Source organism: Lutjanus erythropterus, chromosome 21 (assembly GCF_056507025.1).
Source record: "Lutjanus erythropterus isolate fLutEry1 chromosome 21, fLutEry1.hap2, whole genome shotgun sequence".
Classification (NCBI taxonomy): Eukaryota; Metazoa; Chordata; class Actinopteri; order Lutjaniformes; family Lutjanidae; genus Lutjanus; species Lutjanus erythropterus.
Window position 1 is genome coordinate 30,810,836 of NC_139337.1, and position 12,934 is coordinate 30,823,769.

Here is a 12,934-nt window from a genome sequence, read left to right on the forward strand (position 1 = left end):
AGTCAGATCACATCAACTTCCCTCCATAAATTGTCATTTTATTCACTTTCTTATTGACTGTGTAGTACTTACTGCTCACAGCGGACGGCTGACCGCTGCAGGTTTGAGACGTTCCAGCTTTTGGCCGACATCGTGCTCCTCAAACAGGCTTTATTTGTCTAATAGAGCCAGCTTTCCTGGAGCTTCTCCTGGAAAGAGTGAATGAATGCAGCTTCAGTTCTGTGCGTCTGTGTGTAAAATCACCAAACAGATTTATATCAAAACCCTCTTTTAAACTGTTTAAACCCAACAGTGGTGAGCGGTGAGAAGTGATAATCATCTTACCTGGAAAAATGTTTATTTGCACACAAATATGAGAGAAACTAACAAACTGAATGATTTAAACCACTCATAAAACAACACTGAAGTATTGACATGAATTATTTTAAGCTTAGCTCAGGGATAAAAGTAGGAGGCAAGGATTAATTATAAAATTATAAAGATATTTGCAGTTTGATGAGGAGGGTTTTATTTGAAACCTGCCAGTTAAACAGAACAATATGCACTGTTGTAGACTTTTGACTGTCCTGAGTTTTATTGCATGTTGCATTCAGTGTCTGCAATAAAAGTATGAACAGCCTCTTTATGAAGATCTGAACTCTGGCTTCATTCCAGACAAACGCGTCTGCAGCACTGCTACATTTGGCTCTTTGTTTGTTCCAGCAGCTGATGACTGATGTGTGCGTTCAACAGAGAAAACAATATAACCTTCATCTGACTGAATAATGTCGCAGCCCCGCCCTCGCCGCTTGAATGACAGGTGATCTGTGGGAAACAGAGAGCAGAAACAACACAGAGATTAGAGCAAAGTAATATAGAAATGAGTCAGTGGAACGTAAATAAGTAGATTATTTACATTTCACGTCATTTTCTACTTATACTCCACTACAATTCAGAGGGAAATGTTATACTTTTAACTTTATTACAATTATTTGATGGCTTTTAGGATATGGTGTCAATTAATTGATCGATGGAAAATTAATTGGCAACTGTTTGATAATTGTTAAATAATTTTTTCATGCAAAAACATTTCATGGTTTTCAGCTTCTCAAAAGTTCTTAGTTTTGCTGTTTAAATATTAATATTTGCTGCAGTGACATCACTGAACGCAAACAAAAGTGAAAGCAGCTCCTCTAATCAGTAACTGTCAGCAAAAACACTCAGAGAGATACTCTGTGCACTTTACACATGAGTGTTTCCTCTGTCCTGTCAGGTTTCTGACTGCTTTTAGTTTTTCTGCTTAAATCATTACTAAAAACATAAGTATGCACATGGAAACAGAACTGAAAGCAGCACAGCAATGAAGAAAATGCAAGAAAGATGTCACTGCTTGACATAATTTAAAAGGTATAGCCTCTATGGGTGCATAGAGCTGCAGGTTTCTAAATTACAGAAACTAACATGTTGGCAGGTGTGTGTGTGTGTGTGTGTGTGTGTGTGTGTGTGTGTGTGTGTGCGTGCGTGTGCGTGTGTGTGTGTGTGTGTGTGTCAGTAGTGGACATATGATGCATTTGCAGCCACTGCAGCCTGTTTCTTGGCTGCTGGCCTACTGAACAAATTCCATTTCATTTTTTTGTACCATTTGTCATTTAGACCACAAAATATTTAAAAACAGGGGCCCGGTTTTAAAGTACCTGAGCTACATTTTGAGTAACAAAGTACTTCTTACAGAGTATTTTCATATCATGGTATTATAAGTAAAGGATCTGAAAACTTTCTCCTCCACTGCCTCAGATGAATTTTCCAGTGCCAACAAGGTTCAGCATCACAGAGATTCCTCTGAATTTAATATCCATATTCTGAGCTGAGCACGTTTCACCAAGTGTTCCTGTAACGGAGACTTGAATCACTTTAACCACCCGCACAGCTGTGTGTGTTTGTGTGTGTTCAGTGTTGTGTTACAGCATCAGTTATGGTTGAATGCGGCTCTGCAGCAGCAGCAGCCAGGTGGCCTTCATCTGTGTGTGTGTGCGCTCCTGCTATCTTTATGAGGACCAAATGTCTCCAGAACAATATGAAGATTTTGTATTTTGATTTTAAAAGTGAGGACTCTTTTTATTTGATGTGTTTACTTTCAGTCAAGTTAATTTTTAGAAGAGTCATAGTTAAATTTATGGTTAAGTTTAGTTAATTTCATCAGCTCCAGAGTCGAGACTGTTGTTAGATTAGATTTTTTAGGGGATTGTAGTGTTTGCTTCAAAGTTAATTTAAGGGATTATGGGGATAGGATTTGGCTCAAATACATTTTTTGACCTCACAATAATAGGAGACCAAATGGTGTGTGTGTGTGTGTGTGTGTGTGTGTGTGTGTGTAGGTGTATGTGTGTGTCCTGGTTTGTTCATGTCAAGGTGTGTGACTTTCAAAGAGGCTTTTCATCCATAAGCGGAGAAAATCTCAAACAGCTTTTATCTGTTTTCCCACTGTGTGCTCACCAGTGCACTGCACGTGTGTGTTTACCCCCTCAAAACACACACACACACACACACACACACACACACACACACACACACACACACGGCGCAGCACGTATTGCAGCTGAGAGGCAGCCGTGTTCAGGCTGTAATTACACCTTTTACATCCTGAACGTCGTCTCGTCGGGGTTTCCCTGGTTTGAATGTCAGACATATATAGTAGTTTACAGTTTATTTAACTGCGCAGTGTGTTTGCTTTATGTTGTCTGAGGACTTCACCACTCAACACACTCACACACTGTTCACGTCTCAATACAAAGTTTGCTTTCCTTGTTTTGCCTCTGCAAACACTCAGGATGTGACGTCACATTTAGGTATTTGAAACGTCAGAGTTTTGAGTTTGAAGGTCCTTAGATAAAGCGGTTTGACCAAAAAAATTCTTATCACGAGGTCCACTAACTTTGTCTTTCAGGACGTGTCCACCACATGTCTTCGTCAGCAGCCAGAGACCAACCATAAACAGAGACAAAGGTTTTGATGTCCCTTGATACGCAGCCACCTGTTATTAAGTGACCGACATTCAGGGTTGATTTAAAGCTGTCAGACCTTCAACCACGTCCACCACCACAACAAACCCATACTGTCAACACTCAGTTCACAGATTCACTTCATTTACACCTCTTTATATCTTTCAAAATGATGCAAACTTCGCTCTCCGACATTATGACATGTTATACAACAGAATGTCAGCACAACTGCAAACACCACCACCTACACAACAGACCACACCAGATACACTGCAAACTGCAAAAATGGTCTGGAGCAGAGGTGTGAAACTCAGTTTCATCCTGAGCCACATCACTATCAATCAAAGTGCCCACTCTAAATGTAAGACTGTATAAACATCTGCACATAAAGGTTAATGGTGAGCAGACATTCAATTGTACAACTAAAATTTATTTGTGTTAGCAGGACGGAGGAGTGAGGATGGGAGGAGGAGACGGAGAACAGGCGGCTGCAAAGCTGCGCCTCAGTCCAGCTGAGGTGGGTCAGCTGGATTGAGATGCAGCTTCGTACGCCAGTCTGGGTCGGCTCAAACCTCCTCTTGACCGCACTCTCTCTCTCTTCCACTCCTCACTCCTCACCCCCGCTTTCAGTTCTCCAATCAGGAGATCTCTCTCCTCTTTGCAAATCTTTTCTCTTTGTTTCCTCCTGGCAAATTCACCACCATGCTGCTAACACCTGCACCTGCTTCCTAAAGGTGACGAGAGCTGACTTTCCGATTGGTTTATAATTATTATGTTCGGCCTAAAACACACCCATGAATTAATTGAGGCACTTGTGCACAGCTGATAGGTGTATCCTGCTGTGTACCAGGAGCACAGGGGGCTGGAATAAATTAAAACCGTCGCTCCTCGTGCTTTGAACCTGCGCTTTAGATTAACGTGAGATAAGGCCCTTCATGTTATTATCTAAAACCACTTGGCTCCAGTGCCTCTGCTGGAAAACAATGACATAATATTGAGACGCTATCTAATGTACACTGACATTAAGCAGCTAGACGCCTTTGGTGCATGGATGGATAAGAAAATCAGGATGCATTCTGGGACATGTAGTTTATGGACACTGTACTGTAATACCATTATAACAAGCACTGAAGGATGTAGATGGACGTATTCACCCAAACACGCATGTCTTTGATGGTGGAAGGAAACTGGAGCATCCTGTGGACCTCGTACAGGCTCCAGGAGAACATGCACACTCCACCTGGAAGAGACCTGGGAGGGGTTCAAACCCAGACCCTTCTGACTGAGACGTGATGGTGACTGAGCCACCATGCTGCCCTACTGAGGTGGGGTCACAAGAACTTGGGACAAACGGGAGGGAAAGGGGTTAGACTCACCTCTGCAGGTCTGTTGAGAGGATTTAATCAGTGAGGCACAGGTGGTTGGATCAGTAAACCTTAGTTATGATAACGTCATTTAGCGAATGATCGCTCCCCGCTGGCATTAGTCACGTATTGTTACGAATAAGAACTATACTGAGTAGCTGGAGGCCAGATGTTTTTGTTTCCTGGTTGCACATAAACTCCCCAAAATGAACTTCGTCTTCAATAAAGCTTTCCTCCAAGTCCACTGAATATTAACTGTGCAGCTGCAGCCTCGGTGCACATCGAGGTGACTGTGTCCCTTCAGGCAGAGGAACCATGCTGACATCAGCATGTTTCCTTTTAATAAATCCCTCGTAACTTTTTTTTTTTTTTCCTTAAGTAACTCCAGATCTTGCTTGTGTTTTCCTTTTAAACACTGATGTCTCATGTCACAGAAATTCTGCCACGGTTTGATTTTTACATCAGTCAGCAGGTCGCCAGAGCAGCTCGTAACGCTGCAGCATGGTGACACCAAACTGGTACTCAGGATTTAGGACATGTAACCCCTGTAAAAATGTTATTTAAAGTTATTAAGAACTCAAAAATACAAAACGTAAAGAATAATACAAGTAAAAAAGCATGCATGAGTAAAACTAATAAAACATGGACAAAAATACATGGAAAAAAAAGCTTCAGGCATCTTTTTTTTAATATTTTATAGAGATACAACTTCTCTCCAGGTGGAAAACGTTGTCCCATAATTTAATTCCCCTAAATCTGTCATAAATAGTAAGAATATGAATTATGGCTAAAAGTTCTGGTTAAAAGAAGAAAAACCTTCTTTATTTGGTTGTTTTTGTCTAAAAATACCCAGTGTTTTCAAAAATATTTTTCCTACCACACTGACTTTAACATGAAGGTTGAGGAGGAAAGGACTCATGGGTAATGTAGTGTAAACTGCTTGTTATCTGCCTCACGGTGATACGCTCCCAGTAGCAGGTTTAATCAGTCCTGCAGTAGAACCGAGGATTGTTTTGGAACATAATGAAACGCTTTGTGCGTGAGATAGAGAACATGTGCACACGTGTGTACGCGTGCACATGTGTTTATTTGTTCATGGAGCCGCGCCACGCCTTTGATTAAGGTTATGGTTTTTTGGCAGGATGAGAGCGAGTGGCCTGGAGGGAGGGGGAGGACAGAAAGAGAGAGAGAGAGAGAGAGAGGGAAAACCACAAACCTTGTTTTCTCTAATCAAAACCTGCAATTACAGCCGTAATAAACCAACTAATCACTCAACACACTCTCTGTGTGTGTGTGTGTGTGTGTGTGTGTGTGTGTGTGTGTGTGTTGTTTCTGCAGACGTATCGACTACAAACTGAAGAGGCAGGACAGCACCAAAACACTGCTGATAAAAAGTGAACAGCTGCTGAGGATTGAAGAGCATGACTTCGCTATGAGACCAGGCTTTGGAGGTCAGACACACACACACACACACACACACACACACACACACACACACACACACACACACATTCCTATACTTGTGAGGACTCTCATTAACATAAAACATTCCCAAGCCCATTGTCTCAGATAGAACCTGAGAGAAGTTTGGCTGCACATATTATCACTCTGCTATGGAGGAAAAAACACTCTGGCTTGTTTGCATTTCTTTGAACCAATCACAATCATCTTGGGTCTGGGATGCAGCAATGGTCCACCTGCAAAATGGTTCTGTTTTGATGGAACATGTGCCCATGGGCATAAAAATGGATAAATCTCTGCAAAAGAAAAGGTCACAGCTGCAAGATTGTTTACGTTGTTACCGTTAGTGACCAGGTTAAGAAAGACAGATAACAAAGGAGGAGGAGAATGCTGCCTACAGTACACAGGCAGTGGCAGGTTTATAAAGAGGTGAAGTCCCTCCTCTTCCACTTTCTTCAGAGAAAATATAAACAGTAGTCAGTAGTGAGAGACCAAAAGAAAAATGTGTTCCCGTTTGAATTATTCCATGAATTGCACATTTGATTTTTGACAATTTAAAAGATAATTTTAGAAGTGGAGAAAGCCTCACCATGTGGTAGGTTTGTCGTAGTTTAGTTTCGTGTGAAAGCGAGATGATGAGAGCTACATCTCTCATCTCGCGCGATTTACGTCAAACACCAGCGTGGTCGTCACTGTGTAATGTTATCTTATCTGAAGTGTTTTATTGGCAATTTCTAGACCTTTTATCAGGCGGGAAGAAAAAGAACGAGCTTGTGTGACTGAATCCTGGTATGAAAGCACACAGGCGTCATAACTTTAGCGGCTAACCTTAGCTTTTACAGGGAGAAAATCACGACGTCACTTCTGGGTGTGCAGTCTTTCTAATTAGTTCAACAGTTTTATGACAAACTGACTTTCTTCACGTGTAAAATCATCTTTTAAATGTACAAACATCATCTGTGTGATTCATGACACAGTTCAAATGGGATCAAAAAGTTATTTGTCTCTCTGCATTGACTGCAGTTCATATTTTTTTCCAAAATAAGGTCACATGATGGTCGACTGGAAGGGGACCAGACTAAAGACCCTGTCACTAATCCTTTGAAAGTTTTCAATCACTGTATTCCTGTAAATGCCCCTTTATTACAAAGATGTTTCGATCATTCATGTCCACGCTGAGGACGTATACATTTTACTTTGCTCCAGTATTTTAATGTGATACGGTGTACAGTGTTTACCTGTGTGAGACCTGAAACTCACGGTAAATTTCCACAATTCATATTCATGTTCATATTTCTATTCATGCATGACGACGAGGGGGTCAGAAGTGGTTTTAACTTGGACACACACTACAGATAAGCTTCCATTTTAATCTATGCAGCTGTCTGCACCGTCTCTGTGCAGACTTCCTCCCCAGCTGTGTCACACAGGCGTAACTGTGACCTGTTATTTATGCTAATACGTGCATAACAAAAATTAAAAATATTAAAATGACGGCCAACATTTCCCATCATGCCTGTAGTGCAGGACTGAGTTTGTTGGATTAAGTTTCCTGCTTTATGTTCCAAAATGCAAATATTATTTTCTCATTACGTGTTTTTTGTCATTTTTTTTTGTCAATGTTGTTATTAGTAGAGCTGCAACAAGTAGTCTATTAATCAATGAGTTGATTGAAAGAAAATTAGTTAATAATTTTAGTCATTTTTCAAGCAGAAAAGTCAAACATTTGCTGATTCCAGCTTCTTAAATGTGAGGATCTTCTGCTTTAACTTTATCATTTATTATAGCAAAGCAACGTGAAGACGTCACTTTGAGCTCTGTGAAAATATGATCAGCATTTTATTTTATGCACTGAAAGATGAATCCGTCAACCATGAAAATGATCTGCAGATTAATTTAAAATGAAAATAATCATTGGTAATTCATAATGTGTCTGTTTTATTTTATTTCATAAAAGAACTGCTACTGACTGCTGCATTAGTTTTGTTTTACATACAATTAAATTTATTTAAACATTCACTGCCAAAAGCAACAAGCCACTTCAGCTTTTTGCACTTACTTAATTCATGACTGGTTACTTTTATTTTATTTTATCACAGGAGGAAAGCAAAAGCACTTTAAGTTAAAAGAAAATATAAATTTTTTAAGAACAAAAAACGCTGTACAGTCCAATGTGATTCTTTAAATGACTTTTTTGTCAATCCATAACCAAAGATACTCAGTTTAATCTGATAAGAAATGGAAAAAAATCTTTGTGTTTGAGAGGCTGAGAAATTACTTTGATGATTAATCGACAAACAGTTTTATTTTCTAGCATTATATTTCATTATATTATTATTGTATCAAGCTCTGCTTTATTATTTTCTGTTATGCATTTCTACTGAATTTTCCCAGATCAGTTCAGTTCCTCTGTCCATTATCTGTCCAACTACATAATGCAGAAATGTCCCTAATACTATCATTTAAAACTCACAAAGATAGCAATACACACACACACACACACACACACACACACACACACACACACACACACACACACACACACAAAGGCACACCTCATTCCATCCTCTGATCCCTGATGATTTAATCCACTCACTCACACATCATCTAACAGAGAAAATCACTCCACGTCCCACGCTGATGATGCGTACGCGGTGGTTTGATGATGCGATGATGGGCACTGGGTCACCCAGACAACGGACGTGTCGATCCCAAATCACCAACACTGACCCAGATTACACCATTGTGTGGCAGCATTTGAAATACAGTAGGACTCTGTGTGCTCACTCAAATGTGATTGTGTGTCCCGTTGTGTGTTTTTGCAATAGAGCGCCACTGTGTGTGTGTGTGTGTGTGTGTGTGTGTGTGTGTGTGTGTGTGTGTGTGTGTGTGTGTGTGTGTGTGTGAGTGAGTCGGGGGGATTCGTGTGCATTAATCTGGATTATATTCCAGGTCTGGAGCAGATGGACGGGTGGGAAACAAACGGACGTCTGCGATGAAGATCATCAGTATCAAACACACGACAATAGATGCACACAGACACGCAACACATGATACAAAACGGCAACTGTACCATAACTGTGGATTAAAATAATATCAGTGTATGAACTGAGAGCTCATGAGAAGATAAACATCGTAGATCAATACGTCCTCACGCCTAAACGACAGATTAGGTCACTGTGGATGGTCGGCCGCCGTACAGAGTCTGGATCCGCTCGAGGTTTCTGTTGTTCCTCGTGATCTGATCACAAGTGTTCAGCTCTAAGTACAAGTTGGTCTGGGCTTCATGTGACCACAGTCTTTCATCAGTGTGAACGTAAATGTGTCCTGGCCGGATTATAAAACTGCAAATTTAAGTGACGTCCTGGAAGCTGTCATTTATTTCACTGGAAAGCAGATTACGTGTGGACTCGTGGACAATAGTTTGAAGAGTTGTTGAGTGAGGAGAAACTTGCTTTTATTTGGACCTTGTTGTGAATTCGGCACGTGTTATTCTTCTTTTACCTGCCTGATTATGTTTACTTGTTCAGATTTTGCAGACTTGGTGCTCTTTCCTTGCTCCTTGTGTTTCTACCATGGATAAACACACTATGTGGTTAAATAGTCTCTTTTCTGTCTGTCTTTCTTATCACTGTCTGCACGACGTCTTTTATTTTGAAAATGGACCAGATTCTCTCTACTTTTTGGGTGTCTGACTTCCTGTCGGTTTGATCTACTCTCTGCTGGTTGATGTGCCGTCCGTCAGAAGTAGACTGAGTGCATATTTGCATGCAATGTATATTTGTACATACCTTTATAAAAGCCGTGTTTAATGAAAGCTGTTGTAAGACGTTCTGCATTTAGTTAAAAGGTGTGTTTCAACATTTTCTTAGACAGCCGCCTGTCATCACTTGTGCATGTTCATGGTCTGATACAGTTCTGAATTTATTGATTGAACAAATCCAGGTCAGAAAATAAGCACAAATTTGTGCGTATGGACTGTTTGTTAATGAGGCCCGTGGGTCCGTTTGTCTCAGCGAGTCGCAGTTCAAATCAACAGCGTTTTTCAAACGTGTTTATTCACACTCAGAGCAGGGAAGGAAAACGAGTAGAGTGAATTAATTATCATGTGCCTTCTTGTAAATCCATTAGTAATCATCCAGGAATGTCATCTGTGTTGTGTTGCATCAAAAGTTGAACCTGGTCAGACCACCCTGCTTTTTTTTTTTTGTTGTTGTTGCTGGATCCTCCCGTGTCGGCGCCTCTGCAGCAGGTCTCATTCAAGTGATGTGCCTGTCAGAAGAGAAGTTAGGAAGGCATTCTGGTCAAGAAGCCGACCAGATGGTTGGTATAAACAGGATTCAAACTGCGGTCTCCCGTTTGTGCTCCCAGTCATTGATCCTGACCTGACAGTCATTACTTCCACGACCGCACGAGGACGCATGTCACAAAAATGTAAACATAGTTTGTTTAAAGTTTTGGAACAAAGGACAATGCTGTCATCTTTCTGGTGATGACAGTCTCTTCCTTTCATTCTTCTATTGATCTCAAAATCTGTAAATCCACAAAACTTCCCCTTCAAAGATTTTTATCAAGACCGAACCCTCGTCTTTGTCACTATGACGTCTTCTAATTTGGACTGGAAATTCTGGAAATATCTGGACTTGAAGGATTGAAACTCAAGGATTACTGTGTTTTTGATGCTCTTAGTTTTCATGGTGGGAGACGTGTTTAGATTGTTTACTGACTGGAACAAAGAAAAAGTCGTGCAACATTAAAATGTCAATCAGCTAAATTTACCTGAAGGCCACAATCAGTGATCTTATTATACACTACTGGATTATTATTACTAATGCATGAACACATAATGTTAGCAGCTGATTTATAAACACTGTCATCCATTTTCATCTATCAGGTGTAAATGGTTGTATTTCACTTTCACTTCTGTCAGGCACAAAGTCACACAGACAGACAGAGAGAGACACACACTGCAGTGCAACGTTAGCAAGACAGACAGACCAGAGACAGATGCGTGACGCACTGCAAGCGTACGCATCAACGTAACGTTAATAACACTGACCAGAGAGAGAGAGAGAGAAATCAAAGCATTTTTAGAATAATTTAACCCTAATCCCACCTTTTTTCTTTTTTGCTGATCTGAAAAGTGATCAGATCTATGACTCAAAACCGTGATACAATCCGAATCGTGAGTTTTGTGATCCGTTGCACCCCTAATAGACAAAAAGTAATAAATAAAAATAAATATATTGCCCAGTGTGTCCTTTAGTGCATGCAGCTCTGTGTCAGCGCTGTAAAAAGTCTCCCTCTCTGCTTGAAACTGTTGGCAAATATGTGGAATAAGTTCAGAATTTAGCACAAACAGAAGTGAACAAGGAAGTGTGGGCTGCGTTTATAACACAAGACAACATGCAGCCACAGCGTTTTATTTCAGCTGTCTTGTTTTAATGACTGTGGGAAGCCAGAATCATAATTGAAATTGACTGACCTCCAGAAATTATGCTAGAGGGTTATTTTGTTGGGTTAGTTTGACTCGTCACTGACCAAGCAGCAGTGTTTGATAGAAACTGATGAATAGTTTGGTTTGTATATTGTACTTTTTAAGCTTTTCGGATGTTTTATGTGCAAAAATCTTAATTTGGAAGGTATCCAAAGCTGTCAGAGGTACAGTATTTTCCTGTGGTATGTGTTGGAAATGGAAAGTGTCAATAATTGGGATAAACTCAAGTAAAGGTTTTCAAATTTGCATATAAATACAGTTCTTGAACAAATCACACTCAGCGTCCTGAGTGTGTCTCCTCAGTCTATATGGTTGCTTGGCGTCCTGCATGTCTCTGTGGTCCTGCCTGTCGCTCAGGGTGGGGACAACAAACGCACCACTGTCTGCCCCACGGCCCTGCGGCATTTCCACGGACTATAATTTTACACTGACGGAAATCTCAGCTTTTTCTGACTCAGATAAGCCTATAGCTGCTGTGTGTGCGACCCAAGAAGCCGAAGAATCAAAACCATCCCCTCTTCAATTCTCTCCCGGGACCAGAGTCCTGAAATAGACCAAGTGACATTTCTTGTTACTTCTTGCACATGTGAGGGACTTGTAGCGTTTCTATATTGAGGTCGACCTTTAAAGGACGTCTGTAAACTTAAATTAACCCTATAAACTTCCCATCAGGCCACCTCGCTCTTTCCTGCGTTATAGTTAGACGCCACTCTTGCCTGTAACTGATTTACCAGCGGCAGGACCGAGGCAAACGCTAGTGTGTTTTGGCCGCAGCTCAACTTCGTCTGCCCCACTTTCAGGTGACAAAGCTGGGATCTGATTGGCAGATTCCTCCCTGTCATAAAGAACAGGTCTGTCAGTTTAAGAAGCTGCTGTTGAAGAGTTTATTCACCACTGCGGTTCGACTCAGTGTACTTTGACACCTCCTGACACGCGATGAGTCATTACATCCTGCCTGTAAAACAATCGACTGAATTGTCAAAAACCTTTTTTCCTCATACTTGAAAATCAATCACACAACTTCTCTAACTGATGGTGATACTTCATTGCCTGCTTTTGTTTATTCAGATTAAAAGTAAAACTCAGATGACAAAGTGATTTACAAGAAATATCACAATCAAAGCAACAAAGGCTGAGAAATCCTGACCTTTACACCTGGTCTATAATAGGATCTGTATCTGGTTATCTGCGTAATAAACAATCTGCTCCTGCTCTTACATTTGCACAGATTATTTTTAACCCATTAATGACTGTGAATATATTACATCCAGTGAGTCAGACTAGGCCTGGTTTGACTCGGTTTGACTCGGTTTGACTCGGTCAGCACAGAATCTCCATTACAGCAGGGCTACTAACTTGAAGGTGTGTGCAGTGTAGCTCGAGTCAAGCAGCTGAAAAACAGTAGATAAACACTGAACTTCCTATAAATACTTCACAATAAAAGTCCCATATTAGTGTTTTAATCAGCGGTACCTTGATAAGACTCCTGTGCAGCTGAAGGCAGACATGACAGTAAAATACGGCAGCTACCAGAACGTAAAAACGGCAAAACAGGAGAGAAACTAAACTTCAAACCACAGAGATTAACTTCTAAAGAACTGAGAGCTGAGCATAAAGAGACTTTTAAAAACCTC

General features: G+C 40.7%; 1 protein-coding gene across 1 annotated transcript in view; it reads left to right on the plus strand.

The window, feature by feature from the left end:
- LOC146307868 (gamma-aminobutyric acid receptor subunit rho-3) overlaps positions 1 to 12,934 on the plus strand; it is a 30,385-nt gene that overhangs the window by 1,825 nt on the left and 15,626 nt on the right. Inside the window, exon 2 of the mRNA XM_084747772.1 lies at positions 5,681 to 5,793. Coding sequence (XP_084603898.1) covers positions 5,681 to 5,793 — 113 coding nt within the window. The remainder of the gene's footprint in view (positions 1 to 5,680; positions 5,794 to 12,934) is intronic.